The following is a 21,783-nucleotide window of genomic DNA, read 5'->3' on the forward strand; positions in this document are numbered from 1 at the left end:
GAACATTGATTAGCCACCTTCTGCATGCCCCCCACTGGGGATTTGGCCCACAACCTGGGCATGTGCCCTGACGGAATCAAACCGGTGACCTCTTGGTGCTCAACCACTGAGCCACACCAGCCGGGCTGTTTCCAAACTTTTAAATATATATTAAATAGTATATTGTTTATTATAATCTATGATGTTAATGTAAAATTAATACATAATGTTAATACAACCTAAAAAATATATATTTAAATACATATTAATGTATATATTATATATTAAATATATGTATGTGCATATATATATATTTATTGGGACTTTATACTAACTTTAATTCTAAAATCAATGGGAGATATCTACATTTCTAGGATTATAACAGGAAGACAAGATAATTTAAAAATGAAGAGGGAGGACATGGAATTTTGGATTAAAGTCTCTAAAGAGATAAGCCCAGGGTGTGACGTCAGGTGCAGAGCAGAGCCGCGCTCACCAGCCCAGCTGGGGTAGACCGTTGCATTCTAGGGGCTATAACATGATGGGACTTTTCAGTGGGGGCATCGCACAGTCTTCTCCTATCAAGTTTCAAGTCAATTAGAATGTTCTTTTTTCCCCCCACACTCAGTGGAAGTCAAATTCCTTCTTTCCAATTATTTATTTACAGAATTGGGAGGATTTTTGGGGGGTGGAGGTGGATGAGTTAGTAAATGCAGTCTTTTACAAGTAATCTTGTTTATTTTTATTTTTTAGATTAATTTTGTTGTTTCATCCTGCTGAGATCTTTTGAATTTGTCCACAAATATATTAGTTATTCTTTCTAGTTTCATGTCAGCAGCTAATCTGTTAAGCATGTTACTATCTCTATCCCAGGTATCAGTGAAAACACCTTTGCTATGGGGGCAAAGGGAAGTAGAGCCCTATGGTAAGTCACAGAAAAGTTTTCAAAGTGGGCATTGAATGGCATTGACCAATCCAACACCACAGCAATAGTTACTATGGATTTACCACATTGTATCATTTAGTTCATATTATAACTTAGGTATTTAGAACAATATCATGAGTACTTTGTAAGATGCCACATTAAAATCCACATATGATTTACTTGTAATATTTTGCAGGGGCTGCTTCAGTTTGTACTAATTTCTTCTAAGTGAACCCATGCTGGCTCCCAGTGATTTACACCTTTTTCTAAGTATTTATAAATCATGTATTTAATCATTAATTTTCATATTCTGCCTGGAACTGATTTCAAGTTCACTTGCCTGTAGTTAGAAATGTGTTGTCCTTCCATTTTTTATATAAATCAAGGAAACTTGCGTATTTTTAGGGATAAATGCCTCTCCTATTCTTTAAACATTAAAAAAATTGATTCAGCCATCTTTTTGAACTAATTTTTGCATTTTGGAAAATATTTGAAGTCAGAAACATTGGGTATTTTTAAAGCATAAGCCTCTAGGACTTTCTCATGATTGGAGGTTTTCCTCCTCCTATCCCCTACTCAGATAACCCCTTCCAATCAGGCACTGGGCCATAAAAGATATCCGTCTTCTTTGTCTAGATTGGACTCTGCTTGAAACCAAGAACACTTTTTTTGTCCTTCCTTTTACTGGAAAAGTTTTGTTGACTAATCATAATAACAAAGTCCTTTCTTCATTGTTGTATCATCACAGACCCGAAGTTAGACTTCTGATGGCCTCTGTCATTCAAAAACTCAGGTATAAAACTGGAACTAGATAAAAGCCATAAATGTCATTGTAGGAAAGTGTACTTAATGAAGATCAACTTTGCTTTCAGTTGGTTTATTTAGGATCCTATAATGTTGTAAAAGGCAGATACCCTCCTTAACCTGGATGAAATAAGCAAATAACTAGTTGACTCCTGTAACTGAGAAATCCAAAGGCAGGGCTGGCTTCAAGCAAAGTGACTTATTCCATTGTCACCAAGAACTTAGTTTCTTTCCTTCTGTTCACTATAATTCTACAGTCTCAGTTTAATTCTCACATTCTATGTTGTTTTCTATTGCTGATTCAGCAAGTCACCACAAAGTTAGTGTCTTAAAACAACACAGATTGATTACCTTACAGCTCTAGATGTCAGAATTCTGAAAATGGGTCTTAGACTGCTACAGTCAAAGTGTCCAGAGGGCTGTGCTCCTTCCGGAGGCCCTGGGGGAGAATCTGCTTCCTGCCTTTTCCAGTGTCTAGAGACAGCCTGCGTCCCTCACCCTGTACACCCCTTGAGCTAGGGCGTCACACCTCCTCCTCTGACTCTGACTCTCTGGTGTCCCTTCCCAGGATAGTGTCTTCATCTTAAAACCTTTAACTTGATCACATCAAAGTCCCTTTTGCCATTAAAAATAACATTCACAGGTTCCAGGGATTAGCCTGTGGACATCTTTGGAGGGCCATGATTTTCCCTACTACAGTCCTCTCTCTGGCCCCAGAAGGTTCACATCCACCTATATGCAAACTGCATTCATCCCTCCCCAACATTCCCCAGTTTTTTACTCCATTCCGTTACATCACCAACTCAGAGTCTAAACTCTTATCTAAATATCAGCCCAAAGACCCCACATTTTATCATCTAGATCATATATGGGTGATAAAATTTCTGTGTACCTATGAAACTAGCAAACAGATTATCTGATTTCCAGATCCAATGGTGTAACAGGCATAGCAAACTAACTATAGACATTCTTGCTTAAAAGGGAGGAAGTGGAAGGGAAGAGTTACTCATCCTAAGCAACTTGCAAATTCAACTAGGCAAATAGCATTCGTTTTCAAGGCCTGGAATAATTCTCTGTGGTTTGTGGCTCCATCCTCTGGGCCCATGACTGTGCCCTCTAGCTTCACACCTCTGCCCCTTGGATTATCCTTTCCTTCTTCTTTGTTCATGAAAGGTTGCATGCATATGCAGCTGAGTACTCTTGCCGGCCTGGTTTCTGCCTATAGGATTTTAGGATGTCATGTTGTCCTTCCTGCCTCCATCAGTCGGCTGGCAGGTTCCACTCTTGTGGCATTCTCCAGAACCTTGCTGGTCTCATATATGTCTTGAGGATTCACTCCTTTAGATAAAAATTCACTCTACAGATCTTTCCTGGATGATCCCTTCTCTACTGGCTTCTGTTGAACTAGCTGAGAACACACGTGAGTCAAATGCCTAATCCCCTTAAAGAGCCCTCTGAGTGCCTAACCACTCTGATCTTCTGACCTTTTTCTCTGAGGCATGAGCAAAAGGTAGTCCAGTCACACCCTTAGCTTTCTCTGCAGAGCATACTTCCTTGACTGTGAATCTCTCAATGTGAGTATCTTTGTAACCTGGTTTGGCTGAGAATCTCCCAAACCATCAAGTCCTGGTTCTCTTTGCATAATGGTTCTTTCCTCAATCTGCCTCTTTTACTATAAGCGCCAAGGAGAAATCAGGTCACATCTTTAACACCTGAAAAATCTACTCAGTTAATATCCAAATTCATCACTTACAAGTTCTGCTTTCCACATAACTGCAGGACACAACTGTGCTAAGTTCCCTGCCACAGTATCAAAAGGATCCTCTTCCTTTTAGTCTCCAGGAACATGTCCCTCATTTCCTTCTGAGCCTTACCCAACACCACCTTTAGGTTTCATGTTTCCACGCACAGTCTATTTAAGGCAGTACAGGTTTTTCCTATCATGTGCCTTAACATTCTACCAGCCTTAGCCCTTCTTGCTCAATTCCAATGCCACCTGTACATGTTAAAGTACTTTTACAGCAGCACCTCTCTCCATGGTACCAAAATCTGTGCTAGCTTCCTACGACTCCTATAAAACACCACCATGCATTTAGCAGTTTAAAACAGCACAAGTTTCTTCATCTTACAATTGTGGAAATATTTTAAAAAGGCTTTACAGAGTTAGACTTGTTAGGACTATATGCCTTCTGTAAGCTCCAGGGGAGAATCTGTTCTTCTTCCCCCTTCTCTAGCTTTCAGAGGCCACCTCTACCCCTTGGCCGACGATCCCTTCCACTGGTGGCGTCACTGTGCCCTGACCCCTGCTTTCGTCATCCTGTCTCCTTTTCTGACCCTGACTTTTTGCCTCCTTCTTCCATTTTCTAAGAACCCTTGTGACTATATCGGGCTCACTGGGATAATCTAGAATAATCTCTTATTTATGATTCTTAATTTCATCATATAAGGTGACATATTCAAAGATTTCAGGGATTACGATGTGGACATTTTGGGAGGGGAGAGGAGGGACATTATTCTGCCTTCCACAGGTTCTTCACAGGGAGCTGAGGGAAGCTCCAGTATTTCTTCTAAATTAGTACCTTCATTGAAGCTCATATGTCTCCACAGTTCAGAGGGAAAAGAGGTTTCTCCTAGCAGTACCCCCATGGGAGACCGAAAGCTTCTCATTTCTAGAAGCCTCAGAAAATGTCTCCTTTGCTCTGATTAGCTGATAGGTTCAGCTCTGAATTTATCACATGATCAGAAAGATGGGCTATTCTGCATGACTAAAAGGACTCAGGATCTGCTTCCTCAACCTCATAGTTGAGAATGTGGGGCTGTGGTACCCTCAGAGCAAAATGTGAGACCTGTTACCAAAACAAGGGAGAGTGGATTCTGAGCAAACAAACAAAACAACTAACAGATAAACGTTAACCAAAATACATCCTTTCACCCTATGACTGTAGACTAACCAAGGGCAACGACCACATCTTTTGTATAGTTGTGTATTCTATATAGATATTACATAGCCCAAATGTCTAATATAATAACTGGCTTTCTTGAATAAATGTCTGAATGGCGAATTATTGCATTATCATGTTTACATGATTTTATTTCAGTGTTGTCAAATTCATAGCCTAACATATACCATTTGACTAGACGTTATTGTTTTTGCAAATAAATTTCTAAAAGATATTATAGAAACTATCTTTTAATAAGTTTTTTATTTATTTTTTAGAGAGAGAGGTAGAAACATCGATGTGAGAGAGAAATATTGGATTGGCTGCCTCCTGCATGCCCCCCCTGGGAGCCCTGACCTGGAATCAAACCGAGACCTCTCAGTTCATGGCACGAAGCTCAATCCACTGAGCCACACCAGCTGGGCTAGAAATTATCTTTGAAAGTCAGATCATGATATTGGGAGAAGAAAATAAGTAGACTAAGATAATCAGTTTTCTGAATTAAGATAAAAAAAGCAGTTCCATAATGAGGATTCTAAAAGGAATCACAGGTTTTTAATTTGACGTATACTCTTGGGTAATCTCAGAAAATCAGTATTCCTGTTGATGTCCTCCGCAAACATACACAGGCACATATAACTTAGAGTACATGTAGTTTGAAGAAATAAGTGTTGATTCATTTGCTTTCAGAACTCAAAAGTGTGTCTGGGCGTTTGTATATTTTATGATCAGATTAAACCCCAACAAAAGGACTTAAGCACCAAATGTCTTAAAGACTATGTGAAGAACATTAATTATGCTAAATTATTTCCTGTGGCTCTCATTTCTCTTTTCTTGGCATCTGGTCTTTTGGTTTCTGTTTTTCTCCTGACAAGGAGGTTATGTGGGAAGGGGCCCTGACACCTCTGAGAAGAGCTATGAGGAGATGCTGTGTCTCCCAAATGTAAATTACCATTATGTGAACCAGAAAATACTGAAGCTGTTTCCAAGAGAAGGCTCCAAAATCAGTCTGGAGCCATCACCCTAAGAAGGAGGAGGATGTATTGGGGAAGTGAGAACAAGGAACTCTCAGAAGCTAGTTGTGGAAACAGATGGACATCTGAGAGGAAGAGAAATTGATAATCTTTTGTAGAAGCTCATTGGTCGGAGACAGATGGCCAGAACTACTCAGGAGTCAAGGACTGTGGTAAAGAGTAACTGAACCATTAGTTTCACTGTGTTAGACTGAGCAGTGCCCATTAAAAGGGATTCACATAGCATAGACCATATTTGTTCCTACCTTCCCACTCTTCGTGAACATCCTTTGACTGATGAGAGGAACACAGGACTTGATGACTCTCTTGGGAAGATATTGCAACTCTTTCTTCATACTATACTTGCTAAACCAGTGGTTCTTTCCCTCATTTGGTAGGGAAATGCATGAACTCATTTTTACACATCGAATGAAAGTGCAATTCCCTCCCCAGGGAAAAAAGCATTTTCACAGAGCTCAGTCACTTTTCATAACATTTCAGGATATTCCTGAGCTTCCTGAAGTTTGTCAGCAGGGACCTTCCAGAAAGATCCGTGGACCCAGTCAAGGACCCTTCATCTAGACCCTAACCCTGCATCTTCAGGGACCTCTCATCCTCTGCTAAGGGAAGCTTTGAGTGTTTTGAGAAATTTGAGGGTCACCAGAGAGTTCCATTCCACACTAAAGGACCCATCCATCTAAGTTACTTCAGGAAGGTTTTAATTTGGGGATCGGAGTTGCGTCTTATTTTTAACTTTTCCCAGACAGAAAAGCATGGACATGGCTGAGGATCTAGAAACAACTGTTCAGTTCTCATATCATGGGACTTTACCTGATGATGATTTCATCCTGTATTTTTCATGCTACCCCCCCCCCCTTATTTTTAAATAGCCAGTTTCATCTCCGCTCAGAAGCTGATAAATCTGAGTGAGTGACAAGAACGCGTGGGGAAGAGAGAGGAAGAAATAGACCATATAATACAGTGAGGAGTGGAGAGTGCCTTCATCTGAACAGCTCCTTAAAGACAGACCTTTTGCCAGAGTGCCGCTTCTATTCATCATCCTTCCTGGCCAAATTTATTTGTTTGCAACTTCACTTATTCAGCAAAAACGTATTGGCATGAGTGGTATTTTATTCCAAACCCTATGCTAAATCTGTGTGGGTACAAAGAATGATGACGTACAACCTCTCCTTTCAAAGGAGCTTGAGGTCCTGCGATGGAGATAAAATATACAAAGAAAGTTGACTTAAAACAGTTTCATGAAAGGGCTTCACTGTTCACCCTTCCTGAATTTCGTGTGTGTGCGCGTGCACGTTAGAGAGAGAAAGAGAGAGAGAGAGAGAATGTTCCCAGGACTGCAGAAGTGCCCCTTGTTCCCCCAGAGCACCTCCTCATTACATGAACCATCATATTCATTGCAATATTTTATAATTATTCATTTATGCCTCTGTCCCAACAGATCACAAATCCCTTGAGTATAGAGACGGAGTCTTATTAAACGCCTTATCTATATTTCCTAGGAGTTAACAGGGTACCTGGAACATGGTAAATACTTTAAAGACTGTTGAATAGAGTTAGAGAACCCAGATGAAATAAGATGTCTTGCAAAAAGAGGACCCTAGCTCTTAGGTCAGGAAGCAGTGGCCTGGCTTCTGTTGGTGGTGTGTTTTTGGACTTCAGCTTCCCACCTGTCCTAGAAGGGAGTTGGATTAGGTGATTCTTGCCGGCTGAAAAATTATACTTTAAATAATGCGGAGGGCAGAAAGGAGGTAAAGTCCTGGTCATCTGAAACTGCTTAAACACCCACCGGGGTGTTACACTAAAAAAAAATAGTTTTCAAAGGTGGTTTTCAAAGGAGAGCGCTGCAGAACCCCCAGACGCTCAGGATATTCACCAGCTCCATTGACAAAAGTGACTTCCCACGCTTTGCCCACAGAGGGCATCCCTGCTCATTGATATGTAGACCAGGGAAGGCAGCTGCTGGAAGCCTCCTCCGACCGCTCTTTTTTTCCCTTCTCCTCCGTCATCTCTCTGCCCCCACCCCCCTTACCCTGGAATCTTTGCCTGATCCAGTTCGTTCCTCCGGTCTCCACATTTTCCCTTTCAGCCCTCCACTTCTCCGGATCAATGGATAGTAGGGCTCCAACTCCCAGCTCACACACCGCTGGCGGACACCCCAGTAACAAGTGAGAGCGCTTCACCCCGCAGCCCCCCACCTCTCCGTCCTCCGTCCCCTTGGCTCTAGGAGGAGAAACGGACAGCATCCCCGGCTTCCGCGCGGATTTCCCCCGTCAACTTGACCCAGCTGAGGACAGGGAACCAACCTCAACCTTTTAATGCACAGCCCAGCCACAGGATCGCTTTCCGTCTCCTCTTGGTCCCTCCTGGATATTCTGTTTGTTGGCGACTCGCAAGCCCCGCGGAGAGCTGTCTTCCCTTGTCTCGCTCCCTCTGTTGCCTTGAGTTAGTTTTCCAAGGTTGGACGGGGTCTCGGGATCTCTTGGACCGAATGGAACTTTTCGTCGTCTCCTTTTGCTGCTGATTCTGTCAGTGGTCAAGAAAAAAGGCTTCGGAGGCAAAAGAGGTGGAGGAAGAGGAGGAGGAGGAGGAGGAAGCCAAAGGGGCTCCGCGGGAGTGTGTGCATGTGTGTGTGCGTGTGTGGGTGCATGTGTGTGCGAGCCGCCGCTGCCCAGGACCCCCGGCCACGAAGGTGTTGGCTGAAATATGGAGAATAGTCTTGGATGTGTTTGGGTACCCAAGCTGGCTTTTGTACTCTTCGGAGCTACCCTGCTCAGCGCACATCTTCAAGTCACCGGTAAGAGGTTCTTTCCTTTCTTCTCCTCGGGCCCTCACCCCTACCCGCACCCCCCTTTGCTTTTCCTTCTCGTTTCATTTGGCCGGGAGTAGAATTGGGGTAGCAGGAGAAAGCAAAATGCTCAGAGGTTGCTTTGCGCCCCATTTCCTCACGGATGATAAAAGACAAGAAGACTTTTTTTTGTTTCTCTTGGGGGCGGAGGATGTTGGCGGCTGGGGAGAGGGGCGCCCTTCGCTGTTTTGAAATCTGGTGCTACTTGACTCTGTGCTTTTTTTTTGCGAATAGTTGCCTTGGTTTGGAGAGCTGGCGGGCTGGGGCAGGGAAGAGGCAGGATGGGGATGTCGTTGAAAGGAACTGGGTTGGCTTCTTAAAGGTTCGGAAACCTACGGAGGAGGGGAATCGGGGCAACAGGGCCGGCGGAGAAGGTCATCCAGGGGCTTTGAGTAAGTCCGCGGAATGTAGGTGGGGGGTGAGTGGTTTGTCGGTGGTTATGTGCGGCTCCGTTCAGTGACTGAGCATCCAGAAAGGGGCACCCACTGTGTTTGGTACTTCGAAGGAGGGAGCAGTGGTGCCCAGAAGAGGCACAGAGTTGCTAGGCGGAAGGAGGCGTGTTTTATTTTGGTGGCTGTAGTTCACAAGCTAAGTCTTCTGATACCCCCCAGGACACTTCCAAACCAAATGATTGCTATTCTGGGCAACCAACCCCTTGGCTCTAGCGCTTGGCAACCGCAGTTTCTAATTAAAAATGGCAAAACTGTTTGGGGGAATGGATTGGATTACAGCAGGAGAAAGAGGGATCTGAGGGATGCTCCGGGCTGCTGCAGTCTCCGAAAACGGAGCTGGGCTTCAACAGCCAAAAAATTTTTTTAAAGAGCAAAATAACTCATTTCTATGTCCACTCGTTTTGCCGGGCCTCACCGAATGTGGAAGGGCCCTGAGGTACAGGGGGTGGGCCTGGAGGGGCAGGAGTGGAGAGGAGCCCACTGACTATTCAGATCCTTTCAGAATGGACCTTTTCCCAAATCCAAAAGAAAATGAGCCGCGGGTAGGAGCCAGGCATTGGGTAGGAGTGCCCCAATTTACGCCTAGGAAATTAACAAGGGATGGAAGGTAATTCCAGGGCCAAGCACCCAGCTGGCCCTGAGCCTTAGCTCCAGGCTTTCTTGTTCTTGCTAAATGCTGCATTGCCCAGGGTTGCAAATTCAAGCAGAGAATGAGCCTCTCCTGGTAGATAGGGACTCAGTCCAAAACGGAGCCGGTTGGAGACTCCCCTAATCCTGGTGCTGCCACACAGGAGCAGGGATCTGAGCATCCACACCTCCCCTTACTCCTCACCTTCTTTTGATCAAACAGAGCCAGTGCAAGGGAGCAAGCAAGCCTGCATGTGCGTGTGCATGTGTGGTGTGTGTGTGTGTGAGTGTGCGCGCATGGGTGCGCGAGCACGGTGCTCTCAGCAGCCTGCCACGCTCCAGCTCCCTGTCCCCGCTGCTCCCTTCCTCCAGGGCTCCTGTCTTCCAGAGCTTTGTCTTCAGAAATTACTCCCTTGGAAGGTGGGTGCGGGTCATCCCCAAAGTAATAAAAAGGTGTCTTTTTAAAATTCCGTCCTCAATACCAGCGGACTCTAGACGCTGCAGCGAAAAGGACCCTCCTTCAGCATAGACAGTCGACTTGCACTTTCTTGAGCAGTTTGGAGACCGCAGAGGGGAAGTTCAGCGGGCATCCCTGGCTTGGTGGAAAGTGCCTGGCTGGGCCTGAGATGTGTTGGCTGAAAACATTGAACTGGGCAAGGTGTGCAAGAATGGACAGTGATATTTTATCAATTACACTAAGTATTTTAAAGCCATTTCCCAAGTGACTTTGGTGAAGAGTGGAGTTAAGTAAATGGAGACAGATTTATATTTGTTTTATTAATTTATAAATTAAATATCCCTCTTCTCACTAAAGTTTTTTTGTCTAGAGAGTTGGGGTCATATATAACTGCTTTATTTTAATTTCTTCTTCAACAGAAGTGTCTATGTTTGAAAAGGCTGACAAAACTATGCATATACAAAGGATATGCCTGTGGAAAGGCTTGTGGATCTAAATCTTTAAGCTTGTCTATACTTCTAAATTCCTCCCTGTTACTTGCAAATGAATTATAATGTAGTTTGCACAAGTCCCAGGAAAGTGAATGATGCAGTTTTGAGATATTGCTAATTCAAATCACTTTGGTCTTTTGCTCATTAATCTTTTTCTCCTATTTTTCTTAGTAATGACTCCCCCTCTTCAGGTCCGTGGCAGGGAATTGATGCTGAAGAAAGCAGTTCCCTCTGTGAAGGGACCAGTAGGAGGTGCCCTTAATAAGGCCAAGTGTCTACTGGCAGTGAAATTCCCATTCAGAGAGATGTTTTAAAGACTTTGTTAATGGGTAACAAAGGATTTTGGAGACTAGCAGTCACACTGGGCATTTTCCCACTTCCCAGATAAAGTCTGAAGCTACTGTAGATTGTTATGAAACTGTTATGACCTTACAAAGGGCATCCCTGAACAGTGTCAGCAGAGGATGAGGACTTGATGCTGGAGGGGGGTGGGGGGTGGGGATGGTGGCTTTTTAGTTGGCTTTTGTACCATGCCATCTTCTTATGTATTTGACTTGAGCACCAAGCAGAAGCACTAAATTCCAGGATCTCAGATGAGGTGACAATTTTAGATGTGAAATGTTAATGAATGAAACAGCAGGTATACATGCTAATTAATTAATTCTTCATATATATGTTTGGGTTACATTCTATTTTAAAAAAAAACAAACTATGAGTTTTTATGTAGTCTAGTCTCAGTGAAATGAGGCCTGCTGCCTTCCTTACCCCCTTCTTATCCCCTCAACCAAACTAGGTCAGATGCCCCCATTAGGGTTTGCTGTCGAGTGGCTCCTGGCAGGACCTGAGGGCTCCTGGGCAGCCTGGCTGTCCACTCCTTTGTCGGAGCTGCAGCATAAATCACCAGCGGCCTGTCACAGCGTCCATTTCCCACACAGCAGCAGTTGCCCTCTGAGTTATGAAGCATGTGAAATGCTCACCACATGTGCTGTATGTGAATATATTAGGCTTAGCGCATTTGCTTTAATGCTCTTAAAAGCTGGGCTGGCTTGAGTCACTGAGAGGCATTTTTTCTGGGGAGAGATTTATAACTTCTCAGCATGTATGAGTTACATTTATTCTCTGGCAAGTTAACCTCTCAGCAAACTTCCTTATTGTTTTCATCGAAGAGGAAGAGCTTTATCCCAATCTAAATTCCTGAGGGGAGCCCAACTGAAAGTTTCTCCTGGGGTGCAGGGTATTTGCAGACTGGAGGATGGTTTTCGCAGCCAATGGGAAGCTTGACGAGAGATTGGGGCAGTGTTTTGGGGGTAGAAGGAGGTATTTTTACTTGTTTCTGGAGAGGGAAGGGAACCCCAGTTACTCTAAGGGAATCCCAGCACTCTGGTTAGCCTCAAAAACATATTTCATGAGAGGAAACTTTTATCCTTGTCTGGCTTGTGTTTCTTTTTTCCTGCACCCAGTAGTCTGAGAGTCTTCACACGCAGGTGATTTGTTCCAGCTCTGTCTCCCTCCTTTGGAAACCAGCCCCGATGGACATTTTGGCTTCCCCACCACACACTCATCCTTGGGTGGTGCCGCGTGGTCACAGGTGGTGCTGATGTTTCTGAACCGAATAGTTCTCTCCATAGAGGACTGGGCCCTATGGTGACATTTCAAAGCAAATATTCTTATGGTTTGTTTGGAGAATTTGCCATCCTAGATTTCACAGGTGAAACGTCTTGCTCATGCTTCTACCGGACAGGATAACTTTATGAGGGAAGAATGCAGTTGTTCTTGGCATTTTCGTAAATTAAAACACAATCATACACACAGAAAGATGAGAGGATTTCCACCCTCCATGGCACCTCCACAGATCTGTGTCATTGGGTGAATTAAGATAGTGCTGATTACATAGAGACATCTGGAAACCACTGGGTCGTCACTGGTGAGGGAGCCTTCTTGGCTGGAAGGACCTTCCCACTTCACGTGGTGGGACCCGTGTGCTCTGGAACCTGCTGCCCCGTCAGGAATGCATGGCTCTGCTTTGGTATTTGTTACGCAGCTACCGGCTCCAGTGACACATCTTTGATGATCTACCTCAGATGATAATCTCTTAGATGAACTGTATTATGTAAATTTCAGAAAGTCTTCCTTTTGCCTGAGTAAAAAGAATAATTACATAAGCCTTCTGAGGATTACTTGATTAATTAACTAAAGATAAAAAGTCACTTGGTTCTGGAAACATACTGTAATCCCTGAAGGGAAGTGATAAACACTCTGCACATTTTCAATTCATAAAATGTAAACGTGCAGCTGTCTTTTTTTTCCCATGTTTTTCTTTTTTTTTTTTTTTCATTATGATGATCCAGAGGAGGATGGGAGAGCTTCTGGAATTGTCACCACAGTCATATTCCTTCATGAACCATAGCCTGGGATCTTGGCGACTCTTGACTGAAACACGCTGAGTGGAGTCTCCGTACGACGCCCCGTGAATTGTTCTGCAGGCTGCGAGGGGGTCGCTCCTCCCCAGCCTGTCTCCACGCATCGCGGTTCTTCTTTCTCAGCTGCATGGCATCAGGGCTGCCTCCTTTGCTGCAGCCGGGGCCCGGGCCCACACGCACAGTGTTGAACATGCTGTATGATTAGGCTTTGTAAGTTTGCGGAGATTTGCCTTAAAAACAAATCTTCAAATTTTCATGAGTGCTTCTTTGAGTGGAGAGTTAAGGTGTACTCTTCAAGACGGCTAAGTAGTCCCCTTACTGTAGGAAACTACCCAGGGCCTCTTGGCCAGTGCTGTTGACGTTCGAGAGCTCACAAGTATTACAGAGGGACAGCACTGGAGGACAGCGGGTTATGCCAATCTAGGCATGTTACTTTTTCAAGAGGGTGTTACCAGGTTGGAACTTTATTTTCATCAAAGTTACTACTTTTCAGGGATCAAAGCATTTCTTAGTGGTATTATAATATCACTAGCATGGTACTGACACAAAGCCTTTAAAATATTTTTCTTCAAAACAAGACCTCAAGTGATGCAAATGTTAAACTAGTCAATAAGAATGAAGAACAATCCAGCTTCTTGTTCCTGTAGGCCAATTAAAAAAAATGTGCCAGAAAAAATTACATGTTACTTATGCCAAGTGGGTAATAGCAAAAAATAAAATGCAAATTGTTATGCACCTTCATGAATTGCAGCACTCGGGTAAATTAAAGCACAATTTAGTACCATACTTTCACTTCTTCCCACACTAGAGTATTGATTCCTTATCTGGTATCTCTCTGGTTTAGCACTGCACCAACATGTGGAAATACAGGATGGCTGATTGATGATTAGAATTACTCTAGAAATCTAAATTTCTTTGACAAATTTTAGGCTTAGATTAAAAAAGAAAAAGACCCCTTTAAGTCACCTGTTAAGTAAATATATTTTTCTTGGTGGTTTATAAATGCCTGAACTCTCTCTAATGGTATGGTTTAGAAATGCATAATAATGTGTATGATTGAATAGTCCTCCTTTCTATTCATGGTAATTTGCCAATGGTAATACTAGTACATGCTGCTTTTTATAAATAGTTCTGAGCAACCATAATATTTACAGCTTTCATTTCTTGGGGGTGGGGAGAGTTCAACCCGAAAACACACAAATCGTTCCATATTTATTGATCGTATTTTTAAAAGTCTATTGTTATGACATGACTTGGGATGAGAAAGTTTCTCTTCTCTGCTAAATGTTGTGAGCCCAGTGCCTGTAACCTACTTCTTATTTCGTGATGTACTTTAGCTGAATTTTCCACCTCTGAGTTCTGTGACTTCTGGCTGGCTCAGTCATTTCACAGCCGCAAGGGGAGAAGGTCCTTTGTACCACCTGTGATTATTGTGATGGGACTGAACAGGGGGGTATTGCACTTTGGGATTTCAGCCTTGTACTTTGCTCAGCCTTTAAAGATTGGTTCTTGCTGGAAGTTTACCCTTGAGAGTGTCTAGAACAAGTGTGATCCACTGAATTAATTTAATCTTTATGGTGCAATCTAATGAAAAGACTGACACATTAGTGTGGTATTGTAATCTGATGAGAGGGTTTATCGATAACATTATCCCGACATCTAAAATGTTCTTAAATATGCTTTTACATTTTTATGAGACACAAAAAGGAGTTAAACGGTTAATATAAATATTAGTATCTCAAGTCATTTTTTAGTAACTAAAGTATATTCTTAAAACACCAACATTTTTAGATTTTACTAATTTTTCAGTCTTTAAAAATACTATCTACTCACTTAGCTGCCTTTTAATTACATAAACATAAGTTAACCTGTCCTTAATAGATCAAAGGCATCACTGTGGCTCAGTGATTATATTATCTAATATTATAGGACAATTTCTGAAGCTATTACATCAATGAGGGCTGTTTATTTTTCCATCATGTGGCCATGGGCGGCTGCTTTTGTTTGCTTAAGATTTTTGTTCCTGATATATAAAATGCATGTTATCTACTTGCTGTGTCCAGCTCGAACTTCTCATTGTTGTAACACTTACAAAGCAGTCCTTCCCTTCTCTAGTTTGGATTTTTTGAGAACTAGGGGACTGGGTTTTGTTGAGATTGTGCTCAAGGAAAAGAGATTCTAAATCAGGACCTGCATCCCTCAATAGAGTAAGAAAATCTAACTGGTTTTAACTAATGGGTTTGTAGCATTTCTGAAATCTGATACTACTTTGTGTGACATTTTTTATTGTGCAACATATTTTTCTTTTTAAATGAGGGTGTGGACTAGATAACTTCTAGTTATATTACTAATTTCAACATTATATGTATTTAATTTATGAACTGTCTACTATACATACAGTGTTTAGTATAATTAATAATAATAACATTGATGATCACAGTAACAACAATTATAATGAAACAAATACCCATGTACCCAACAGCAGTATCATTAGTTTTGTATTATTTGGTTCCTTACTGTTTTATAGTTTTGCCACACATGTATGCATCTTTAATATATTCTTTTGCTTTGCCTATACTTGACCATTATAAAATGAATTTTTTTTTGACTTGCGTTTTGGCTAAACATTCAGTATTTGACATTTATCTATGAGGATGCATATTGCTGAATTCAGTCACTTTCTCTGCTATATATTTTATGATATTACTTAGTCATACTTTATCCAATCAACCATGGAAGGACTTATGGGACCTTGGTATTTTGCAGTTGCCAATAATGCTGCTATAAACATTCTTGAACTTGTGCCCCAGAACAAAGTCACTGTCATGTCTAGGGTACATATCTAGGAGTGGAGTTGCTGAGTCATAGAAAGGATATCCTTACTTTTAGGAGGCAGTGACAAAAATTCCTACCAGGAGCATAGAATAGTCTCCTTTGTTCCATGTCTCCACCAATACTTGGTATTGTCATATGATCAATTTGCCCTCATCTGGTGAATATGAATTAGCATCTCACTGTGGTCTAATTTTACCTTTCCCTGATTGCTGATAAGGTTGGCCATTTTCCCCCTCATAAACTTATTGGCCATGAGTAATTTCAGCAGTTAGTTCTATGTTTGTTTCTCCAACTGAGCAGCCATTTATTTTGAGGCATTGATATTATGAGTTGTTATTTTATTTTTCCAACTTAGCAACATTTTGCCTTTAGGCATAGATGTTATTACTGTGTGTCATGTTTATTTTAGCCCAGACATTCTGTAAGCATCTTTCCAGAACGTACACTAATTTGGACTGGAAAAGGGATCCTGAGCTACTGTGAGACTATGGACCACCTAGAGCAACCTTCACCTTGTCAGTATCCTGCCTTACTTTGTTTATTATGCCTTCGTAGCGTATTACTTACAGGGAAGCAGGATGCTGGGGTGCCAGGCTTAATTTGAGGAACATTAAAATCCCCTGAATAGCATGTACTAAAAGATGGCTTAGCCCTGGCCGGTTTGGTTCAGCGGTTAGAGCGTCGGCCTGCGGTCCTGAGAGACCCGGGTTCGGTTCCCGCTAAGGGCACGTACCTCAGTTGCAGTTTGTCCCCGGCCCTGGTTGGTCGTGCGGGTGGCAGCCACTCGATGTGTCCCTTTCACATCGATGTTTCTCTCTCTTTCTCTCTCTCTTCCTCTCTCTCCCTCCCACTCTATCTGTACAAAAAATGGAAAAATGTCCTCGGGTGGGGATAAAAAAAATAAAATAAAATAAAATAAAAGATGGCTTAATCACAGATTTTTAATGGTAGATGCTAAATCTGAGTTAAAAACCCTAGTGTGACCTTTTGAACTTAGTTATGGTTCCGATATGGTAAAACGGCATAGGTCCAGGATCACGGTTATATATTTGACTGCGTATTTCAAACAAACAACTGTGCTCACACGTGCATGTGCACGCCTCCCAGTTTTTGTTAGTATTTATAATTGTGTCACCTATTCCTATGTGGCAGGCTAATGAAGGGCCCTGGATGAAGCAAAGCATCAGATATGCTAGCAGTGGCTTCTGTAGTGTGTCGCCTCTGTGCTGACTCATTAGAGATGTGAGCCAAGGCGGAGATATCTAAGCAAAGCCCCTGCACCCAGAGTTCTCAGTCTATTGTTCCCACATTTTTTTCTCAGCCTCATGGCATCCCAGAAGAATATAAATTAGAGAGAAAATCTGCAAAGCTTTCTCTTTCATGTCTAATGTCTGGGCAGAGCTGTTCCCTGCAGGACAATTTCTAGTTATTTTCTCTCTCTGGTGTGACACATCTCCAGGGATGGTCTGTTCACTGTTTCCCTTGGGAAACTTTTCAGCAGCATCTCAGTTCTGGCTGTTAAAAATGTATTTTACAGTTCACCTTAGACAGTCCTGTTCTAAATGTTCTTCCCGTTGCTCCTGCTTCCCAACTCTGCTTCCTGTTTTCCCTCCTCATCGGCACTGCCTTTCTGTGCTGAGCTGTTTTAGATCATTTGGCCATACGTCGTTCCTGCCTCTTCCCCCCTGGCCCTTCCTTAACCAGATTATAAATATCTAGTTCATTTATTCTTTCCTTAGATTTCTTCAGAAGCTTAATCATATTTATTTTTCCTACCTGACTTCTCTCTAGTTTGTTTCTGTCATTCTGGTAATCAAGGGTCTCAGATTGAATGTGCTCTTCTCAGGAAGCTCTTCCAAGTCGTATGTGGACAATGTACACTTGGCATCATCTTTCGTTTGTCGGACAGTCACTCACGGACACCCATTGGCCTCTCTTAAAATGGTGTTCGTGTTTTTCAGGCAGGTCTATCAATGCCTAACAAAGTAGTTGAGGTGTTACAAGGATCAAATAAGACCGATAATTTGATTCAAGATAACAGTTACTGAACATTTGCTTTGGGTTGCAGAGTATTTAATAAAAGGCCTAAATTTGTTTCTGTTCTCCAAGGGTTTATCAGCAGTCAAGGTGACAGGCACAGACGTCACTAAGGAGGAGAGACAAGGCAGAACAAAGTACTCATTGAGTAAAAAGAAGCACATACAAAGTGGGGCTGCCTCTGAAAAATATCAACTGCAATGTTTATGCATTATATCATTAATATATTAATGTTAGCCAGATGGGCTGCCAGAGCCAATTCATTCACTCTTGTATTCTTAGATGGGCCAAAACAAAATAAAACAACAACAAAAAGGAAGGGAGAGTAAAGAGTTGTCAATCATGTTTAAACCAAGCTATGGGTATGGTAAGACTGAGGGTCAGTGTTTTTCTTGGCAGATCTGGCAGCCTGTTGATAGAAGTACATCCCTAGACTTCCATGGCGCTGGGCTCAGATGATGATGGAGCTTTGAACCTAGTGGGATGGAAGTGCTAATCGGTGAATGAAGTAATAGATCCATAATTTCAAATGGGATGAAGCTTTGAAGACACGAGCATATTATAGTAAAATAACTCAGCAGAAGGAAAAAGACTTGCCTGAGAAAGTTGTGATGGCAGCTGAAGAACGAGTTCAATTAATTAAAGAGAGGTTGCTCGGGAGGGTCAGAAAGAGAACACTGGATAAGAAAAGTGCGTGCAAAGGCCCTGCAGTGGGAGGAAGCATAGTGAGTTCAAAGAGGATCAGCATGTTCAGGGCTAGGAGAACTAAGCATGATAACAGCTCAGACGAGGCCTGAGAAGAACTCAGGTTCCTCTCCTGAGGACAGTAGCTCCTTGTACTCAGTACAGAAGTCCCCCTTTCTCTGCACTTTTTTGTCTGTGATTCCAGTTACCTGCTGTCAACTGGGGTCCAGAAGTATTAAATGGAAAATTCTGGAACTAAACAAATCATAAGTTTAAAATTACATGCCTGATGAAACCTCATCCTGTCCTGCTCCCTCATGCCCAGGACATGACTCATCCCTTTGTCCAGTGTCTCCACATGATAGATGCTCCCTGCCCCTTAGTAATCGACCTTAGGTATCAGGTTGATTCCTGGTATCGCCGTGCGTGTGTTCAGGTAACCCTGATTTTACTCGGTAGCCCCAAAGCACAAGAGTAGCGATGTTGGCAGTTCAGACATGCCAAAGAGAAGCTATAAAGTACTTCCCTTAACAGAAAAGGAATGTATGTATGGGGGAAAAATTATAGCATATATAGAATTTGTTGTTATCCATGGTTTCAGGCATCCGCTGGGGGTCTTGGAACATATCCCTTGGGGATAAGAGGAGACTACTGTAAATATTGTTTGAATGAACTGAAATGAATTCAAAACAAAGACCTTTTTCTACTCTCATCAGAATCATTAAATTTTTAAGCATTTGGGCCTGGTCAGGTAGCTCAGTTGGTTACAGCATCGCTCTTATGCGCCAAGGTTGCGGGTTTGATAACCCAGTCAGGACATATACAGGAATCAACCAATGAATTGTATAAATAAGTGGAACAACAAATCAATCTCTCTTTCTCTTTCTCTCTTCCTCTCCTCCTTCTCCTCTTAAATCAATAAATACATTTTAAAAATTTAAAGCAAATTCCATGGGCAGTCCTTGCCTTGATTTTCTTATTCATTATCAGATATGAATTTATGAACCCATCAATCTTACATGTCTAGAAATACCTCATGGAGTTGTGTGGACATAACAAATGTAAGCCAGGCAAAGGGACTTGGAAAAGTGTAAGGAGCTAGAGAGATAGCAACTGTTATTAGTAAATGTGTGTACCAGGCTACTCTTGGAAGCAATCCCTGAGCAGAGAAATAGGGCTTCACCTTTTCTATAGAAGCAGGTTTGGCATGAGATTTCCCCCATGCCCCCTCCCTCTGGCCTCCTTTGAAATGAGTGCCTGGTGACACATTTCTTAAAACTGTGGGTGAAGATTCTCTCAATTCAAGTTGCAGCTCCTTTACATGTCACTGAGCTTCCCTCTACCACTGCAAGTCGCCAAGGAGTCGGATGCATGACACTGTGGTCTTTGGTCATGAGACAGGTGACACAGCCTGGGGAGAAAAGCCTGCCCCCTAGTGGCTTTAGCTTTGAGTTACTCCTCTGTAAAATAACCTTTTTTTTTTTTTTTTTTTTTCTTCTAACTCTAAATTGAAGATCAACTCACTTCAGCAATTAGACATATAAATACCTATTCCAGTGCCTGGCATCTAATACTTGTTTCATAAATCTTCTTAGTGTTATCTTCATATGGGCTACATTTATACTGAGGCAGTTTTTACAAATAGCAAATTTTACGGGCACAGGGAGTCCACTGTAGCATCCTTCTCGACTTCATTGCTGTAGCTGATGATTTTAAAGACTTGGAGATAAATAAGATCATCAGACTCCAACAGCAAGTTTGAAATCAAGCACATGCTTCGTTTCGCGGGCGGTGGTTTGGTGGGCCATGGCCCATGCCTTTGCTGGATTTGGAAGCTAACAGGTTCAGCTGAGTTAGAACTGACACAGTGCAGTACTGATCAAACTTGGCACCGTGTAACTCAGCTGCTGTGGATTCCTCATCCAAACTGACCTCCCCCATTAACTTCTCTCTGGTTAACCACATCCATTTCCTGCAGGCCCATTGATCCAGCCGCGTAGCATGAACACCTGGAAGCGAGTGCGTGGTTCCTGCGTAGTGCGAGGTATAATTTGTCTCAAGGGGCTTTTCTGTGGAGGAGGGGCTGTCACTTTGACTGTGTATCAATGTCCAACCCTTCCTCATACAAATTAATTTTGAATCTCTGAGATGAAGCCCAGCACAAGTAGTCTTTCATCTTTACAGGTGGTTCCAATGTGCAGCCAAGTTTGAGAACCTGTATCTGAGGCCCATGGGTCAGCAGTTTTTGCATCACTTGGAAGATTTTTAGAAATGCAGACTCTTGCCACACCCTGACAGACCAAATCAGAATCCCAGACACCTGAGAAACATTGCCCTAGGGGACTGAAAACCCACTGAGGGAGGTGACCTTGTTTCTATTTCTTTGTAAAAATCTAGATAATGGGGAAAATACTCTTTCCATACGAGCTTAGGCTTAGCTTGAAGCCTCTCGGGGTGTGTGGGCTTTAGGAGCTGGTCTTGATGGCAAACTATGCCAACATCAAAGAGCCTTCTGGTTTGGGGTTCAGTGTCTCTCGGAGGCCAGGCCATATTCCATTTCCTTGAGATTCAAAGCCCTTGAAAATGTTCTGAAAATGCTCTTTGGGTGTTTCATCTGCCTTTTCTCTTCTATGCTCAAGAAAAGCAGGCACATTTAAAAGGGCCTGCTGGGTTGGAGTCCATTTTTTCCCTCCCTTTACGTCTTTTCCTCCTTAGAAATACTCAGGCACACAGAAAAAGACAGTCACTAGAAAGGACCATGGGGACCCTGGGACATTCTCTCCCTCCCTCCTCTGCCTCTCAGGTCTGATGCTGAAGTCACACACCTGCTCCAAGTGAAACCCTGATAGGCAACCAGGGGACCCCAAGCTGAACTGGGCCTTTTGATTGGGGATGGTCTTCAGGGCATGGCACAGATCAAGTGCTCATCTGCCTGGCGCTGCCGTAGAGGAGAAAGGGTGCACCTGCGGGTTTTGAAGAAGAGCGGGGATTTGCAGACAGACGCCCACTGCGGGTTTTGGAGCTCTGGCTCTGCCCGTCAGAGGGAGGAGCGGTGCCCGGCGTGCTCCGGAGCAGACCCAGGGAAACGCGGGCTCAGCTGTGCAGATCCGACCCGTCTGAATGAAAATCAGTGGTGTTCCTCCTGGTGACAGAAGTTTCTGCTTAGCTCATGAACTGTAGGCCCTTTTCTGGTTCCAGCAGCCAAGGAGCAGGGCTTTTGTGAAAGGTTGTGTAAGGCTGCTGTTTTTTCTCCC

The 21,783-nt window shown here is 42.9% G+C and overlaps 1 protein-coding gene across 2 annotated transcripts in view; it reads left to right on the forward strand.

The window, feature by feature from the left end:
• The first annotated feature begins 8,384 nt into the window (after positions 1-8,384).
• The window catches only part of DCC (DCC netrin 1 receptor), a 1,071,808-nt gene continuing 1,058,409 nt past the window's right edge, over positions 8,385-21,783 (forward strand). For both annotated transcript variants that reach the window (XM_036244835.1, XM_036244836.1), the window contains exon 1: positions 8,385-8,475. In XM_036244835.1, coding sequence (XP_036100728.1) covers positions 8,385-8,475 — 91 coding nt within the window. The remainder of the gene's footprint in view (positions 8,476-21,783) is intronic.

This window comes from Molossus molossus, unplaced genomic scaffold (genome assembly GCF_014108415.1).
Source record: "Molossus molossus isolate mMolMol1 unplaced genomic scaffold, mMolMol1.p scaffold_m16_p_6, whole genome shotgun sequence".
NCBI lineage: Eukaryota > Metazoa > Chordata > Mammalia > Chiroptera > Molossidae > Molossus > Molossus molossus.